This window comes from Lontra canadensis, unplaced genomic scaffold (genome assembly GCF_010015895.1).
Source record: "Lontra canadensis isolate GAN:19392208 unplaced genomic scaffold, GSC_riverotter_1.0 scaffold1, whole genome shotgun sequence".
NCBI lineage: Eukaryota > Metazoa > Chordata > Mammalia > Carnivora > Mustelidae > Lontra > Lontra canadensis.
The window spans coordinates 65,190,607-65,208,746 of NW_022630995.1; the positions used below are offsets into that span (position 1 = coordinate 65,190,607).

The 18,140-nt window shown below is 58.8% G+C and overlaps 1 protein-coding gene across 1 annotated transcript; it reads left to right on the forward strand.

Annotated features, from left to right (window-relative positions):
• The first annotated feature begins 674 nt into the window (after positions 1 to 674).
• LRPAP1 (LDL receptor related protein associated protein 1) lies at positions 675 to 12,684 on the forward strand. Its single transcript, XM_032855812.1, has 8 exons — positions 675 to 926; positions 4,538 to 4,682; positions 7,037 to 7,161; positions 8,141 to 8,261; positions 8,600 to 8,758; positions 9,763 to 9,845; positions 11,266 to 11,442; positions 12,506 to 12,684. The coding sequence occupies exons 1-8, from the start codon at positions 690 to 692 to the stop codon at positions 12,566 to 12,568; spliced, it is 1,110 nt and encodes a 369-aa protein (XP_032711703.1). The 5' UTR covers positions 675 to 689; the 3' UTR covers positions 12,569 to 12,684.
• Positions 12,685 to 18,140: the final 5,456 nt, after the last annotated feature.

Consider the following 18,140-nt stretch of genomic DNA (forward strand, 5'->3'; position numbering starts at 1 on the left):
AACACTGGGTCCTTGGGTTGAACTTTACTGATTTACCAAAATTCAACAGGGTGAGAACGAGGCAGGTGCACAAGTATCTCTAATACAGAAACAGAGCGTGGAGAGGAAGTGTAGGGAGATGGTTCAAAGACACCATAAGGGTGCAGCCCCCAGCCCCCACCCCAGTCCCCGGGAAAAGCTTCCGCGGGGCGAGAGTGAGAAAGCCCAGACTCCTGGAACCGCGGGCACTCAGCTTGTCTTCCCCTGTCAAGGGAAGGAGTGCCTAGCAGGGGCCACCTGCCCGCAACCCACAGGAACAAGAAAGGCTCCCATCACTGCCGCTGACACCGGAACCATCTGAGAATCGTCGGGGTTCCGGAACTGTTTACTCTTCCCTGGAAGCAGAGGGGAGGGGGACCTCTCCGACCATCCCAGAGTCCGGGAGGGGTCTTCACTCAACCTCGCAACCCCAAAAAGGGCAGCCCCAGCGCACTCCGCGCTCGAGGCCGCGGCGTGGTTGCCTTGGAAACGCCTCACGTGCCTCCGCAGGGCTTCGCGGGCCTCGTAGTCCCCCAGCCGCTTCGCTCGGGCAACCCGCGCGGAGAGGGACTACAACTCCCAGGAGGCCGCGCGGAGAGGCGGGGCCGACGCGCGGTGGGGCGGGGCCCCTTCGGCCTGAGGCGCGGGGTCTCCGCGGCCGGAGGAGAAAGATGGCGACGCAGAGGGTAGGAGCGGGGCCGCGCGGGCTCCCGCAGCCGCAGCTGCTACTGCTGCTGCTCCTGTTGCTGCTGTTGCTGCTCGGGCCCTGGCCGGCGGCGGGCCACGGCGGCAAATACTCGCGGGAGAAGAATGAGCCCGAGTTGCCGCCGAAGCGCGAGTCCCCGAACTCCCCCGGCGGGGAGTTCCGCATGGAGAAGCTCAACCAGCTGTGGGAGAAGGCCCAGCGGGTGAGCGGCGGCCGGGGCCTCCCGTGACCCCGCGGGCCGGGGCGTCCGCGTCTCCTGTGACCGCGAGGGGTGGGGGCGGGGCGGGCGTCCTGGGTAGCGGGGCTCCGGGGCATCCTCTGTCTCCTGTGACCCCGGGGAAGGGGTGTCCCCTGTCTCCTGGGGCCACGGGGGCCAGCGGGGGTCGGGCGTCTTCTATCTGCAGGGTGATGGGGCCTGGGTCTCCTTTAGTCCTGGGGCTTTGCAGGGCCTGGTGCTTTCCTGTCTCTCGTTCTGGGGACCCGAGGGGCTTGGGTCTCCTCTACTCGGGGGTCACAGCTCAGGCTGGCCCCGTGATTCTTGCCTTGGTATGCAGATGCCATGGTTAGGGTTGGGGGTCCTTTGAGAAGGCTCTGAAACTCACTCCTGGTCTTGTGAGACCCCAGTGGGGACCCGGGAAGTACTGTGGAGTTCTTCCATTTGGTGTCTTGACTTTCTGTGACATCTGGTTCCTCTTTGATGGAAGTGCTTTGGAGAGCTGTAGGCCAAACGGGAACCAGGGCTCCTTCTGCCTGGTCCTGTGGGTCTTGTGAAATCATGACATCGTCAGTGTCTCAAGGCTGCTGAGCAGCGGGGAAGCAAGAGCTGTTCTCAGAGCTTTGGGAGTTGAGTGAAGCCGAGCCTCTGGGGGTGGTGCCCACGTGCACACTGATGGTCCCTGGCCGCTGTGCCCTGCCTCGTGTTCTGGTGTTCCGGTGGGGGGCACAGGACAGGGCTGGGGACATGTCCTGAGCTGGCTCACAGAGCGCCAGTGCACAGCGTTCACACACCCAGTTCTTTGAGCTCCAAGCTCCTGTCGGGTTCTTCTCCTGACCTTGTCATTGGAATGTGTTGAGGTGTTGTCCTGGGAGGTGGGAGGGCGGGAAGAGGAGGGGAGACTGTGTTTCCCTTGTTCTCTGTGGGCCTCGTTCCTTTGCTGCGGGTAGGACTTAGGAAGGGCAGGGCGGGGTCCTGTCCTGTTCTGTCCTTGGTGCTGCCTTGCCGCGTAGAGGTAAGACTGCTCCCATGTAGAGGCCTCGACCTTACGGTCTCCCAGGGAACTCCCCAGTGTCCGCCTGGGGGCCAGCCTCCTGAAATTGTGCGCAGTCGCTCTGCCTGAGTGCAGAGCCGTGGCTGAGGCAGAGGATTGAGTGGAGCCTGGTTCCCAGGGATTGTTTCACCGCTTTGCTTAGATACGATTGACGTATAAAAACTGAATAGTTAGTACGTTCATCTTGGTGAGTTTGATGCGAAGTATCCACCTGGGAAACCATCGACATGTGTGGGCCGTGAACATGGCCCTTGTTTTGGAGGAGGCTTTCTTCCTGTGTGTTTGCTTGTCTCTTCATTCTTGATGCTTTACCTGACTGTTTAACATTGAACAGACTCTGCTCTGCATTTGAGTTCTGCTGGCTAGTCCTCTTCCTGTGAGGCATTAACGTTTAACTGGAAGAGATTGAAGAAGTCCAGAGAGGGAGTGCTGAGTGTTTGCCCGGAGCTATCTTTGCCTCTTTCTCGATGGGACCTGACCGCCCCTGTGTCCGGGTGTTGCCACTGCAGGTGGCAGCTGTGCTGAGCCCACCGGTGTCTGCATTTCGGCAAAAGGGCTGATGTTTGAGAGAGGCCCCGGGTAACTAGACCCCCAGGGGCTTCAGATGTGAGAAGCAGCGACTCACAGGGCCTGAGACCGTCACACAGTGGGCCGAGTCTGCAGCTCTGGGGCTCCTGACTGGCTGTCATGTTGATATCCCGCCAAGGCCCTGGGGAGGTGGACAGCTAAGAAAGTAAGAGGTGAGTGGGAACGTTGCCCTGAGGTCCTCAGATCTGTCCCCCCATGGTGGAACTAGCTGGCAGGCAGAGAACACTGAGTCCCCAAGAGGGACACAGGAGCCAGTGCAGTGTCGCACTAACCAGAGAGGGGAGAGCTGGGAGCCAGGCCCTCCCTGGCCGTGGCTGTGGCTCTCGGTGCAGACAGGCCCCAGGCTTACAGAGGATAGATCCCTTGGATGCCTTGGTGTCCTGGGCAGACTGAGGGCCTGCCCTTCAGCTGCGCACCACCCAGTGCCCTATCTGCCCTTCCTGGAAAATCCGCATGCCCCAAACCACTGTCCAGTTCTGCCCCGGGGATCCCACAGGTCAGGTGAAGCTGTGGCTCCAGCCTCCCCAGAGTCCTGGTGTTCTCCTGAGAGTGCCCATGGGGGGCATCCAGGCAACAGTGGGGCCTAGCACACAGCCTGGGAGGACAGGTGGGGTGGGACTGTGTCAGCCTGCGTGCCCCTTGACGAGCCTAAGGCATCTAGGTGGGGACACGCAGGAGGCTTCGAAAGGAAGGGTTTGGGGCTCGGGAGAGGGAGTAGGAGCTGGAACACTGTGAGACAAATGCCTGCCCCAGGAGAGCCAGAGAGCCAGCAAAGGAGGGAGCAGCCCCATGCAGCAAGATCGAAGAAACTTTTAGAGCCTTAGGAGAGTTTCCCGCCCTAGGCCCTGCTGTTTATTTGGTGCCATCTTTTTACTCCTGAGGAACTTTCCCTGGCTAGTTTTCAAGCTGATGAAGGACGGGGCCCACATTTTCTGGGCATCTCCTGAGAGGCCTAACCGGAGCTAGGCAGGGTCACCACTATGACCCTTGTAGCTGAAAAAGCATGTTGGCCGCAGTCTCCCCAGCCCGTGTGGGTGACGGGGCTGCTCTGTCTTGTAGCTTGTCCAGCAGCCCACCGTGGTATCTCTGGGTGTCTGGGGAGCGCCAGCAGGTCCAGCCACATGAAGACTGGTGGAATGTTCTGGTCTGAGGGACCAGCTTGAAGCACTTCTGTTGGTCTGGGCTGAGCTGACAGCAGTCAGCAGGAAAGGCAGGAGCAGGGCCCAGTCTCTTGGCCACTCTGGGCCTCAGGCTTGCGTCCAGAGCCTTAGGCCACCTAAGACAAGTGCAGGTCTCTTTCTGGCCTGAAGGCAGTGGGGGGCGGGGGGGTGCTGCACTTAGAGCCTTTTGTCATTGTGTCATTAGCCAGTCCCTTGTGGGTGGGGCATCTGTCAGGGAGGTTCACAGACTGATCTTTTCTTAATGCGGAAGTTTGCCATAATTTAGTCCACTGTCCTCTGATCATCGTGATTTATTTTTTATTGTACTTACATGACACAAGGAGAAGGTGATGGTTTCCTCCCATGCTCAGCTTTCACGTCCTTCCATCTTCACACCCCAATACCCGGGGCCCCACGAGTGTCACTGGGGTCCAGGTGGCTGGTGGGACATCCCAGTGTGGGAGCCGGCCCTGTGGCCTTAGGTGGGCTCAGAGAGAGGAGCTGGCAGCCAGGTTCAGGCCACTGTTGGCGGGCAACCCCTTGCAGACGTGGCATTTCTAGACCATGCCCGGCCGGGGAGCTCTTCCAGCGAGGCTCGAGAGCGGGCTCCCCACAACCTTGCAGCGGGGCAGGCCGCCAAGGGCTCTCCCGGGAACACATGTGGGTTTTGACCTGCCAGGACCCTGCGTCCCCCTGCTGGTCTCCTAGTCACCCCTCCGTTGGGGTCTCCATCTCCCAGGTGGTGCTATTGACTCGTCTTGGGGCTGGTTGTCAGCGTTGTCTGCTCTCGATCCTAGCTTCAGCTTTCCCCTGTGAAGCTGTCCGAGCTCCATGCGGATCTGAAGATGCAAGAAAGGGACGAATTCGCCTGGAAGAAGCTGAAAGCTGAGGGCCTGGACGAAGATGGAGAGAAGCAGGCCAAACTCAAGCGCAACCTCAGCGGTAGCTTTCTTCCCTATTCAGTGCGGCAGGGGGGATGCGTTCTCGGCCCTGTGGCCCCGCGGTGGATGCAGCGCGGTTTGTGGCAGGAGTCAAGCGGGGCTGCCCACCTGCTGCCTGTGCCACGGCTCACTTCTGAGGAGCCACCAGCCGCGGCCACGGCGGCCAGGCCATTTGGGGAGGCCCTTGGCCAATGGAGGCGAGTCAGGACAGGGGTACCTTCGTGCAGTAACACACAGTGCTCAGGGCCCTGCAGCTGCTTGGCGCAGAAGTGGGGCTGGGGCCACCCCGCTGCCCGTGGTCCCCTGGAGGAGACAGTGGAGATGTTCCCAGGGTCTATAAATTCATGGGAAAGCAGATTTCACATCATCTGTAATGAAATAACTTTCTAACAGAGTGGAATGTGTGGAGATGGGAAGTAGTGAGCTGCTTGTTACTGTGGGTATTCAAGACAGAGCAACTAGTCTGCCCAACCCCCAAGGATGCAAAAGACACGCGTCCTCAGGACGGAGAGGCGTCTCAAGCCCCCTTCTCCGCCTCCCGCCTGTGGCATACTCCAGGCGCAGGGCAGAACCCCGAGCTTACTGCCCAGGTGCCCCCGTACCCTCCGCGTCAGCTGTGTCTCGGGGCCACTCCCACACTGACTGCCCTTGCCATCATCCTGTAGTGAAGAGCAGAGGGCAGAAGTCACGTCCCCGACCTGCCTGCTGGCGTCCCGGCCTGCCACCCCCCTGCCTGGGGATGCAAGCACACCCTCATCCGTCCAAGCCTGCTGTAGCTCCCTGCAGAGCCCCCCGATGGGGCTGGAGTAGCCATGGCTAGGTGGCCCCAGGTGTGGCCGGACCTGGAGTCCGCCTCGTAGCCCAGCCACCATCCCGCACGTTCACGGAGCCAGACAAGGGCTTCCTCAGACGTGGCACCACGTGGAGTGAGCGTCGTCTGTGATCCTGAGTCCACATGCTGTCCATCCACACAGGCCTCCGGGAGGCACTTGTCCCCAGGCCTAGACAGACGATGGATGCTGAGAGAGGGTGAGTGAGTGTCCATGACTGAGCCCAGCAGGGTTAACCCTGGGTTCTCTGACTCAGCTGCTGACGTCGCCCCAGCCACCCTTCGTCCCTCACCGTTAGACCTCACGAGATACCTCCAAGGTCTTCAGGCCATGTTGTGTGGACCTGCTTCTGGGTGAAGGCGTAGGTCTACTGCCGTCTCATACGGCCTCATTCTAGAATGTGATGAGACACATGACAAACAGGACGGGGTAGCAGAAGGGTCAGGTGCACGGAGATGCGGGATCATTGCTCCCAGCTGGAATGCTTGGGGGCTACTCCAGAAGGCCAGGACAGGAGCCTGACCTGGAGTTACCCCTGAGGAAAGAAGGCTCTGGAAAGACCTGGAATCCTTGGTATGTCCTCCTTTCTGGAGAGAACCAGTCCCCAGTGGATGGCCCGGGGCCAAGACCGAGAGGAGCACGAGGGTGTAGAGAGGTCAGCCAGCTCCCATCTCCCTCCCTGGTCTCCCACCACCAGCCCATGTCCTCCCGGGCCTGCCTTCCAGCCCAATGTCTGAGTCTGGGTTCCGAGTGGAGCCCTCTGTTTTGTGCTTCCTGGGTGCCAGGGTCATGTGGCAAAAGACTCTGGAGACTGGGAAGCTGGAGGGCCACAGCAGACCCTCTTGAGCATTCATCCCTCACTGGGCAGCTGGCTGTCTCCAGAATGTGGCCTGTACCCTCCCCATCTCCTCAGCTTCCCTACCCCAGGACCATTGACAAGGCTGAGCCACACTGAGGGGACCACAGAGTGCAGTGCGGTGGTCAGGCCAGGACCGAAACGTGAAAGGGAGGACCCAGGTGTAAGTAGGGCCGTGCCCCTGCTATGCACCAGCCCCGTGGGGAGCAAACCGCGTCTGGTCTGCCGTGTCCGGGCCAGTTTTGACAGAGAGGCCTCTGTCTCAGGATGGGTCATGCTCTATCTGCTCTGCTGTCTGGGCCAGCTGCCCTTGTGCCGGGCCCAGCATCCTCAGTGAGAGCAGCAAAGCTAGGCTTGCGCTTGTGGGGCCCCTTCCACTGGAGTGTTTGTTTCTGGCTCCAGTTCACGCTGAACCCCAACGGCTGGAATCTAGAACCTTCAGCCTTCCAGGCTGGTGAACGCACCCTGAGACGTGTGTGATTTGCCCTCGGAGGGGTCCCGTGTGGCAGCAGACTTGGAAGGCTGGGGCCAGGCCCAGCCCGACAACCTCGCTATCCCTCTGCCCTTCCTGCTCCCCCTCCCTGGGACTGTTCCTGTGCGTGCAGTGCAGACTGGGAAGTCCGGCAGGTGTGGCCGGGATTGGAGTAATGCCTCCCATGTCTCTCCTAGTGATCCTGGCCAAGTATGGCCTGGATGGGAGAAAGGACGCCCGGGCTGTGAGCAGCAACTCCCTCAGTGACCCCACCGAGGAGGACAGCCTGGAGGACCCCAGGCTGGAGAAGCTGTGGCACAAGGTACCCTAGGTGCTTCCTCTGGGCCCCAAGACCTGTACCCTAGCGTTTAGGCTTAAGGGGGCTGCTAGAGGCTGCTTCTGCTTAGGAGCCTGTTTCCAGGGGGATCTTGAGGGGTGGGGGTTTCTTCTTGGAACCCCAAGGCTGCTTTTCTGTGGTTGGGGCCCCTCCTGTGGGGCTTCCCTGCCTTCCCGGGAGGACGCTTGCCCCCTCGGAGAAGGAATCGTGTGCGGCGGGCGCTGTCAGAGCCTCAAAGGACCAGAACTGGCTGGGCTATCTGCAAACGGCAAGGCGTACGGCAGCCCATGGGCCACGTGTTGTACGGTGTCCACTTGGTTTTGGAGTCAGAGCCTATGTGCTGTCTGATTCGGAAAGGCGTGCTCATGGGGCGGGTGTATGGGGGCTGGGCTCCTGTTGGGTACAAAGCCCGGGTGGGTGCGGGCAGACAATGGCTTGATACGGCCGCAGTGAGTCACTCGCTCCACAGCCCTTAATCTCCCAGCTCCTGTGCAGGTTCTGTCTGGACCACACTGAATTAGAATCAGAATTTGCACACCAGCCCATCGTTCTTGGTCTAAGGGGAGAGGCTGCAGCAGCAGGGAGGGCGGGTCCACTGTGGAGAGTGCCCCGTGGCCACCAGGCTGAGCCCCAGGACTGCGTTCTTTGTGAGTCACCACACAGCCCCACAGGGCAAGTGGATGACCACGTGGAGACTGGCCTGAGATCCTTCCCAAGAGGGCCCGCCCCACCTCCTTGGGGATCCTGCAGCTCCCACTCTTTGATGGCTGTCACCTCTCCGTGGAGCCTGGTGACGGGTCCTGCTTCGCCCTGTAGTTGAAGGGTCATCAAGCAAGAATACGGGAGCGAGGGTCCTGCCCAATACGAGGAGAGCTCAGCAGCAGCCCCCATGGAGTCCCGGCGTGCGGCCTGGAGGGGTCACCCCAGGGCATGGGCTGGCTCCCAGTGTGTTCACTTCCCCCAGGCGAAGACATCAGGGAAGTTCTCCAGTGAGGAGCTGGCCAAGCTGTGGCGGGAGTTCCAACACCACAAGGAGAAAGTGCACGAATACAACGTCCTGCTGGAGACGCTGAGCAGGACCGAAGGTGTCCCCGCCCCGCCCTCCTGCAGGCAGCCCTGGGGGTGTGCCCTCTCTTCCTGTGCACCCGGTCCATGGGTGGGACTCCCCCATCGGGCTCATTGGGGCACCTCTGACGACGTGAGCATGCTGGTCAGACACAGGGACATGGGTCACAGGTCGCCGTGGCTGCCCTTCCTGCACAGACGCAGATGCCACCCCAGCATGTGGTGTCACCCCTGGGGACGTCAGCAAGCTGGGCGTGGGGGCATGGGGTCTCGGGTCGGCCCGGGGCATTTCTGCTGCAGCAGGCGGGGTCCCCGGCGTCAGCTCACAGCCACCCCTCTCGGCGCCGGTCTCATGCAGAAATCCAGGAAAACGTCATCAGCCCGTTGGACGTGAGCCGCGTCAAGGAAGACGTGCTGCACAGCAAACACGCGGAGCTCAAGGACCGGCTGCGGGGCATCAACCAGGCGTACGACCGCCTGCGCAAAGTCAGCTACCAGGGCTATGGCACCGAGACCGGTGAGTGCATGGCATGCTCCCTGCACTCAGGCATCATCGCCGTGTGTCCCATGCCATCCGTGACGCAGTCCAGGCCCCCTGTGGTGGGCCGCTATCTGCCCTGCTCCCGCCCAAGGCCTGTGAAGGTATTGGGGAACACTGCGCAAGGCTGCCCCCCTTCTCAGGCTTCCTGAGCGCTCACATGGTCTCCAGCCTGAGCGTGCAGAGCGGGAGCACAGCAGGTGCTTCTGCTAGGGACGCAGCAGGTCAGGAGACCTGGAGTGGGGGCTGACTGCTGCCCCTATCCCCTCCCTATCCGAACTATCCCCTCCCGGGATCCACACCCAGTCAGCTCCTGTCTCTCCAGTGGTCTGCCATATCCTTCCAGACATTCTCTATGAACCTCTTGAGGTCCCTAGGCAGGAAGGGGTCAGTGGAAGGAGGGGGTGCAGCATCTGGCGGCATGCCTGCGGGGTGGGGGGCAGCTCTGACCAGCCTGCTCCCCAGTCTCCTCTGGGGAGGGAGGAGGGGTGAGTGGCCCAGGTGGGCACTGTCACGGCGTCTGCTCGGGAGTGCTAGCCAACGTCAACAGGTCCTTTCCGTGTGCTTTGCTTCACTTTGGAGCCAGAAGGACAAGCAGTGGCTTAAACCTCAACCTGGAACTGTGGGTAGATTGACACAGTCCTGGCCCAGAGGCCCCAAGGAACCCTGACAGCTACTGGTTCCCAGCACCCCTCCCCCAGCGAGGGGCTCTGCCACTGGGCCCCTCCCTCTCAAAGGTGCAGGCCAGCGAGAGTGTCGCCAGGGCCAGGTTCCAGTGATGCCTAGAGCCGCGGACTGAGCGTGCATGAGAACAGCCCTCCATTTGCTTCCAGACGGCACTGGACACCCACACGTGTGCGTGCAAACACACAGCATGTCCCTGTGTATGTGTGTCCAGATGCTCACACTCGTGGTATCATCTGCCCCTGGGTGTCAACAGGAGCCGCCACACAATCACTAGAACTGCTTTTGCTTTACTGCAGAGTTTGAGGAGCCCCGAGTGATCGATCTGTGGGACCTGGCCAAGTCCTCCAACTTCACTGAGAAGGAGCTGGAGTCCTTCCGGGTAAGGAAGGTGCTGGTGACGCCACCTTGCGTTGTTTGGCAACTCCTGTTGTCGCACTTTGTACTAATGTGGAAAAGACTCTGAACCGTGGTGTGAGTGGCAGACTGGCATGTTCTTGGGCCTTTTTCCTTATGTCCTGCATCCCTTTGCCATGCTGGTTGGCGGCTGTGGGGCACCACTGTACCCACATCTCTGTGGACGGTGCTGGCCTCTGGTGGATGGAGGGTCTGGCCCCGGGGCCGTCTGCTCAGCTTTGATATGCTGGGTGTAAGGACGGACAGCTGAGGTAGAAGCACACAGGTCGAGAACAGAGTCTACGTGGGCTTCTGTAGCGGCCCTGGAGGGAAGGGCCTTTGAGTTGCTGGAGTGTCACCTCCTGGGGGTTGTGCTGTAACCAGGCCACTACAGGCCAGTGGGTCAGGTCAGAAGGGTGTGGGCAAGAGGCCCCTCTTGGCTGGGGGAGCCTGCCATGGGGGTTCCAGCTGGGGCCTGTGGAGGGAGAGGTCATTCTGCCATGTGGGTCCTGGAGGCCACTGCTGTGCGCACGTACCACGGGGCCCACGGTCACAGGGGCAGGGAGAGGGTAGGAAAGGGGATAGCTGTGTAGTGGTGGGGACAGGGGCCTCTGAGGGATCACTGGCAGGCAGGAGAGGCAGGACACTAAGGAGACACAGCAGGGACATCGGTGACTGTCCAGCAGAGGTCCCTGTGTCAGCCTCCGCCGGGAGCTCAGCCCAGTTCACAGGGACGCATGTTGTCAGCCCTTGTGGTCCCCAGGCAGCCCACTTAGGCCCACTGGCAGTCTGGACGAGGTCACTGCTCAGCCAAGACCGGGCTGTCGGGGGCCGGCCAGCGAGACCAATCCAAGAGCACCTAGCTGGTGGCTGGGGTGGGGTGGGGCAGAAAGGGCCCTGTCACAGAGCCGCGGTGAGGTGGTGGCTGCAGCTGGTGGGACACAAGGCCATGGGGACAGCAGAGAGGACAGAGCAGTGTGGTTGTGGCTGAAGTCCCAGTCCAGTGTCAGGCTGGATGTGGGCTCAGGGCGAGAGGGGATCAGGTTCACCAAGGGGCGGCGGCAGGCCCGGGTGCCAAATGTGGGCGGGGGCCCCATGAAGGCTGTCCACTCGTGATGGCATCTCTGGTGGGTTGGGGCGCTCTCTTTGTGTCCATGTGCACTGCTGCCTTGTCAGGGAGCAGCAGGGATGGCACCTGGAGCTGTCCCAGGCAGGGGGCACATTGAGGGGCTCGGGGTGTGTCCCCTCAGAGGGGGCAGTGCCCGGCTTCCCGCACTGAGCTCTGGCACCCAGCCCTAGGTGTGCCGCGGCTGCCCAGGTCCTGAGGGGGTGGGGAGGTCGACTGGGGACCCCAGAGCAGCACGAAGAGTCCACTGGGGGGACATTTATCTGTTTAAACATTCTAGGAAGAGCTTAAGCACTTTGAAGCCAAAATCGAGAAGCACAACCACTATCAGAAGCAGCTGGAAATCTCTCACCAGAAACTGAAACACGTGGAGAGCTTTGGGGACCCAGAGCACGTGAGCCGGAACAAGGAGAAGTACGCCGTGCTGGAGGAGAAGACCAAGGAGCTGGGCTACAAGGTGCGTGTGCCTTGGGGTGTCCCCTGGCCCCGCAATGTGTGCCAATCCCTCCCCTGCTGGCGGCAGGTGGTCATGTAGAGCTGTGGGACCCCTGTGTCCCTGGCTTGTCCTTTGGCCTGGTGACCCTGCACAGGGTGTGCACGTGAGGCAATGGCTTTGGCACGCCTGCGTGTGCCCAGGACGACAGTCGCCTGAGAATCCTGTGAGGTGTGTGCACAGGCCGTGTTTTCTCTTGTGGGAATGGGGACCGTCCCAGGGCAGCAGCAGGTGGCTTGAACAGGATGGAGTCACTCCAGGGCTGGTCAGGCTGTTCGCGGTAACCCACAAAGCAGGTGCCCATCCAGGCATAGAAACGGGGTTGGCCCCCATGGGAGAAAGAAGCAGCAGGGCAGCGGGGATGCTTGGAGGGGCCAAAGGACGCACAGTACAATCCGGAAGCAGATGAGGTGGGTCATCTTAGAGCAAGGGAGGAGGGATCCTCTCGTGCATCTCACTCTGGAGTCACAGGGATGGACCAGTCATCCAAACACGTGAAACTTGAGTGAGCCAAGGGGGTCTTGACCCAGGGGAGGGGCATGGGGTCCGGGCCCACCTGGCTGCCTGTCGGGGAGGAGGCAAGCAGCCCGCTGGGAGGTTGGCTCCAGAGTGCCGCTGCGGGCAGGAACCTGCAGAGGGGAATCCGGCTGTGATGGGCAGGGGCGGGCACAGGGTGGTCTCTGCCTCATTACCATGGCGGAAATGCACGTGTATGGGACTCTGGGCTCCATGGGGCTGGTGCGCTGGGCGGTTCCTGGAGGGGCCCAGCCAGGTGACTTCTCTGTTCTCTGCCTCTGTGAGGGTCTGGGGTGGAAAACGTCTCTCCTTTCTGCCCGCATCACCTGCAGTGTTTTTAGTGGGTAGTGGTGGTCTAGTTGCGAGAAGCAGCTTTCATGGTTGATTTCCTGTTTCCGGATGGCAGACTTGCCGATCAAGAAAAGCGAGGCGCTGGGGTCCCTTCTAAGACCGTGTGTCTAGTGATGTCGGGCAGGTGGCCGCTGGGCTGACACTGGGCTGTTGTTTTCAGGTGAAGAAGCATTTACAGGATCTGTCAGGCCGCATCTCCAGAGCTCGCCACAATGAACTCTGAAGGCCGCAGGAGGCACCGGCGGGAAGAGGCGGGGCGCTGGGCATCTGCCTGAGCATGGCCCAGGGACCTGCGGTGGCGCTGGACACAAGACAGGACCTTAGACATGGTGTGTGGGGCCCAGCTTCCGATCCCCTGGGTGCCCGATGAGCCATGTATGAGACTTGCGTGCATCTGTCCCTGCGGGTACCATGTCTTTAAAAACATGTCACACGGTGTCAGTTGTCTGTGATGTGACCTGTCCCTCAGTGGTCTCTCTGCATCTGCATCTTGCTCCTCTTCCACTCCCCTCCCGCGTCTTTGCTGTGTGAGTGTGACATGGGCGGGGCCGAGGGCCTCCCAGGGCCACAATCCCCCTGGTTTGACCCCCGAGAGCAGGGTGGATTGAATTCCGAAGGGAGGGGTGACCTCTGGCCCAGGCCTGCTGGGGGCTCATACCAACCCTGCTGGCGTCTCCCTCCCCACCTCAGAGATCGGGCCCAGGGGTCTCCCGTGTCCAGTGAAGGTGGCTGATGGTCTCACTCAGGTGGGACAGCTCCACAGGGACCCTCCCCTGACTTCACTGCAGGCAGTCCATGTGGCGGTCTGATACAGTTCCCAGGTCTGAACCTGGAAGAGGCTTGAACCCAGCACCGCACTTGGCAGTGACCCCGTCCCGGACTCAGGTGTTGGGATCCCCCAGACACAGCTATCCCATGAGCTGTTATTCTGAGAATCAAGTCCACGGGGGGCGTGCTAGGACCCCATGTGTTGGGATGCAGTGAGACCAAGCAGGGATGTGGTCCCTCCTCTGTGGGCCACTGGGCACAGGGCAGGCCTTGCTGCTGTCCTCACCAGCACTAGAGCCTCGCCCTAGGCCTCCACATCATGCCTGCCACAGACCAGCCTGGCTGTTGTGTCCCTTATGGCCAGGCCTAATGAGCAGGGCAGGGTGATGGGCTGCTCAGGAGGCGGCCCAGGACTAGAGAAGGGCTCGCTGTCGGGCTTCTGCAGAGCTTCCTGGGGGCTCCGAGCTCTGGGGCACATGCTCCTGTTCTCCGAGTGCCCCTGTGTGGGGTGCAGGGCCTGGGAGGAGGTGGGGCCCAGAACAGGAAGACCAACAGTCCAGGACACTTGACTCCATTTCCCATCTCAGGAACCGACAACTAGAGGGAGCCCTTGGCCTTCAGACATGTGGGAGAACCAGCTGGGTCTCTGGAATTTGTCATTGTCTCTGACCCTGGAGGCAGCAGGTATGGGGGCGGCCCCCCTGGCAGGGGGCCAGTGGCCACACTGAGATTCTGAGTGATTGCTGTGAAGTAAAACAGATTCATAAAAGGGCACCAAATGCCTATGGCTCATTCCCCCGCAAAAGTGTTCTGGAGCCTACCCCCAGGTCAGCAGAGATGACACCACTGAGCTTGTGTCCCCACAAAGTCCAGGTACTGGAACCCAGTTCCCATGGTGCCGGTGTTGCCACTGGGAACTTTGGGTAATGAGATCATGGGGATGGAGCCCTCAGATAGGATCAGTGTCCTCAAGGCCCCGGAGAGCTCCCAGGCCCTCCCTGCAGGTACGAGTGTACACAAACCAGGAGGCAGCCTGTGCCAGACAGGCTCTGCCCACACTGCGATCACATCCAGCCTCCAGGACTGAGAAGGACAAGTGTGGTTCCGGCCCCGCGGTCTGTTGGAACTGTTCACACCATGTCGACAGACCCCGACAGACCCACGTTCCTGATGGAGCCAGATCCGTGGTTCTTGTTGGATGGACCCAAAATGACAGCGCCTGGCTGTGTGTGTGTTGGGGTGGGGCGTCCACTTCTAGCCACTCTGTTATGATTTGGCCACAATGTCCCATGGACACGTGTCCCTTCTTCAGGGCCACGCAGTGTTCTGTAGTAGGAATGTGCAAGGTTGTCGAGTTGTCTGCGGTTTGGGGTGAGAGCACAGCTGGGAGGGCTGTGGTGAAGGGTCCTGTGTGCACCCGTGTGCGCGCGCGTGCACACACACACACACACGTGTGGCTCCCAGGAGTGACGGGAATGGTCCCACAGCGTGGTCACCCCGGCGCAGTGTGGTCCCAACTGGTTTTATGGAGGGCCAGGACTTGCGCCTGCCACTGACCCGCGGGATGGCACGTGTTCCTCTGTCTTCAGTCTGTGGTCATCAACGTTAACGGTGCTCGTTCCAGGTCTGGTTGCAGAGTTGCTCATCTCCAGGCAGGAATGACTGTGAGAGGTGGGGAGGGAGCGCACGCAGAGCACAGGTACGCAGAGCCGTGCTCCATGTGCACTCACAGCTCCGCATGCCTGGGTGGCCGTCCCCGGAACCAGCTGCCTACCCGCCGGGCAGCCGCCGCCTTTACTCACCGCTGCTTGCTTTCGCCTGTGTATTTCCCACACGAGGGACCAGACCAGGAGGACGTGTTGGCACGTCTGTTCTTTTCCGCTCCGCGTCTGTGTGCCTCGTACAGCAGTGGACTCCGCTCATCGCTGGAGGGTGTTCTGGTGCCTGGACATCGTGCAGTGAGTGAATCCTGGTTCCTCACCGATGACCACTTGTTAACTTACTTGGAAACGTGGCACCATTCTTCACACACGTTTTCCTCTGTTGGTTCGGTGCCTTTGTCAGAGATCAAGTGTGCATGCGGGTGTGGCTCTGTTTCTAGACTGTCCATCCTCAGGCTCTTGTGGTCTTGGTTACAGTAGCTTTCTACTAGAGCTTGGAGTTGGGCGCATTTTCCTCTTTTTAAAGATTCATTACAGGCATTTTGTGTTTCCATATGCACCTTAGAATCAGCTTCGTGTTTTTTAAAAAAATGACTAGAATCTTGACACCTTGAATTTTGATCACTTTGGGGAGAATGGACATCTTAGTATCAGGTCTCACGAGCCTTTCTGTTCCATTCCCATTTACTCAGCCTGTCTCGCATCTCTCTGGACATAGACCCCGAATGTTTCCACAAGATTTATTCCTAGGCGTTTGGTGTTTTCTGCTGTTGGCAGTAGTACATTTTCATTTCTTCACGTGGTTGTTTTCCTGTGATGACCTTCTGTCCTGTGGCCCAGATCCCAGCATATCTGCACACTTGATTGTGTCTGTCAGACAGCAGTCTCGCTTCTCCCTCGAGCACCGTGCCTTCTCTGTGCACACTCACCGGCTTGTCCATCCCAGTGTTGAGAGGCTGGGGCAGAGGGGACACCCCTCTCTTCCGATCTTCACAGGACACATTTAGCCTGCCAGTTAAGTGGTGCATGACCTGTGGAGCTGTATGAATGCTTTTATAGATCATGGGGACTCCTAGCTTGCTAGTTTTCATGAACGGGTATTTAAAGTTGTCACGTGCTTTTCATGCATTTACTGAGATGATCAGAAAGGTTGGCTTCTTGACTGAGTTACTGTGGTGAACCTCACTGATTTTCGAACGCTAAAATAACCTGTATTCCTGGACGGACCCCGCTGGCCATGATGATGGCCCTTCCTTGGCACAGCCGGATTCAATTTGCTGACGGACGTTTGCTTGTCTCCCCCTGAGGGATACTGGCCTGTGCTTCTTGCTCTCGTCATAGGCCTTCTGTCATGTTTGGTATCACATCAGACTGAGAAGAGCGGCGAGCCCCCCTTCCTAGGTTATGCTGTGGTGTGTGTGTACTTGGCCTTCTTTCTTTCTTAATGTGCAGTGGCCTTCATGGGAGCCATCTAGGCCCAAAGCTTTCCTCATGCTAGAGTTTTATATTAACTTTTCTGTTTCTAATACTAGTTACAAGGCTGCTTGGATTGTCTAATACTTCTTGTGTCTTTATGTGTCTATCAAGGAATCTCATCTGAGTTGTTAAAACAATTGGTGCAAAGTTATTCCCTTAATGTTTGTTGGATCTGTGGTGATGCCCCCTTTTTGTTCCCTGTCTCGGTAACTCCTGTTCCCCTTTCCCCCCCAGTCAGTCTAGCTAAGGCTCCATCAAGTTTTAAACCTTTTCCCCCCGAACCAGCTTCAGCTTCACCGATTTCCCTCTGTTGTTTGCTAGCTTTCTTTCATTGGCTTTCACTCTCTCTGCTTCCTTTCTCTCTCATTTCTGTTTAATTTGCCGCCCCTGTGTCAGCTTCTCACCACAGAAGCTCAGGTCCCTGATGAACACAGAAGGATGGACTAACAGCCAACAAGCATGATCCTCTTCATGCCCTTTAGAGGAAAATATGTTCTTAATACATATGGAATATTTTAAAAGCTGATTGGCTCAAGACACAAAGCAAATCCCAGTAACTCAGCAGCAAAGTCAGTTGACACGAATCAGGTTCTTTAACCTCATTGCAGCCAAGCAGGGACTCGGTAACAGAAAGACAGTTAAACTAAGTACATTCAGGAAGTTTAGGGGCACCTGGGGGTCTCAGTCCATTAAGTGCCAGCCTTCAGCTCAGGTCATGATCCTGGCGGTGGCGGGTGGGGTGGGGGGGGGGGTCCTCGCTCAGCAGGGGGTCTGCTTTTCTCTCTCCCCCTCCCCTGGCACGTGTACTCGCTTGCTCGCTCACTCTCAAATAAAATTTTTTTCAAAAAAGTATATTCAGGAACTTTAAAAATACACATGGACCAAAGAAGAAATGACACTAGAAGTTAGAAAATACTTTTAATTGAATGGTGGCAGAAGTACCACACGCCAGACTTCAAGGATGTGGTGGGGGAGATTTTGGGGAAAATGTTGAACCGCAGAAGTGCTTGACAGGAAAGAACCAAGGGGTTTCCGACTCTAGGCCTGGCAGGCTTGGGTTGGGGGCTCTAACTCACTGAAGGGAGCCCCTGCACTGCGGATAAAGCCCCTCTCCTGAGGAGCAGTGGAAATCTGATCGCCTGTGAAGGTGTGACCGAGGTGGGATGGACCACAGTCGCCCAGGAACATGGCCATCCAGGCACTCTGGGTTCAGGGCCACAGGCTCATTTAACGTGGGGGTCTAAAGGGAGAACCTCCGTATGAACCTGGACCCCTTCCGCCGCCCCAGGAAAAAGGGGGCTGGCTGGCTCCTGTGCAGAGAGGGTGGAGACAAGGACCAGGCCCCGTGACTCAGTCTTGGGCCTTGGGCCACGAACAGTGGTCTAACCCTCCAGGGCCTCTGGACGGGCATGAGCTAAAGACCCGTCTCTGGAAGCAACTGTCTGCCGTCCTTCTCAAACAAACCCGAACATAAGCATTCACAAACACTGACTTGACCAAAACCAAGCACAGAAGACAGCAAGGCCCCGGGAGTGAGAACGCAGGCGTCACAGCTCAGGTAGCCCCTTGAAGACGAGATCAGAGTGACCGGTGACAACCGTAACATGACAGAGCTGTCCCACTCCGTTCACAGAATAAAGGACAAACTCAAAATGATTTCCAAAAACAGGAAGCCTCAGAATCACCTCACAGAGTCGAAGAACCAAATAAAACCTCTAAAGTCTGGAGGAAAGAACTAGAAACCCCTAGTTTGAGGAGAGAGATTCTCCTAGGTAAATGGAGTGGAGCAACTTGTTAGGTTTGGAGGGAAAGTGGACCTCACACCACATGCAAAAAATCATTTACAGTGATTCATAGGCCCACATGTGAAGCTAAAATTGTAAAGCTTCT

Excerpts from the sequence above, each read along its gene's own strand:
- LRPAP1 (XM_032855812.1), top strand. The coding sequence starts at position 690 with ATGGCGACGCAGAGGGTAGGAGCGGGGCCGCGCGGGCTCCCGCAGCCG. Across the intron at positions 8,759-9,762 it reads GGGCTATGGCACCGAGACCG|AGTTTGAGGAGCCCCGAGTG; the intron begins GTGAGTGCATGG and ends GCTTTACTGCAG. Across the intron at positions 11,443-12,505 it reads CCAAGGAGCTGGGCTACAAG|GTGAAGAAGCATTTACAGGA; the intron begins GTGCGTGTGCCT and ends TGTTGTTTTCAG.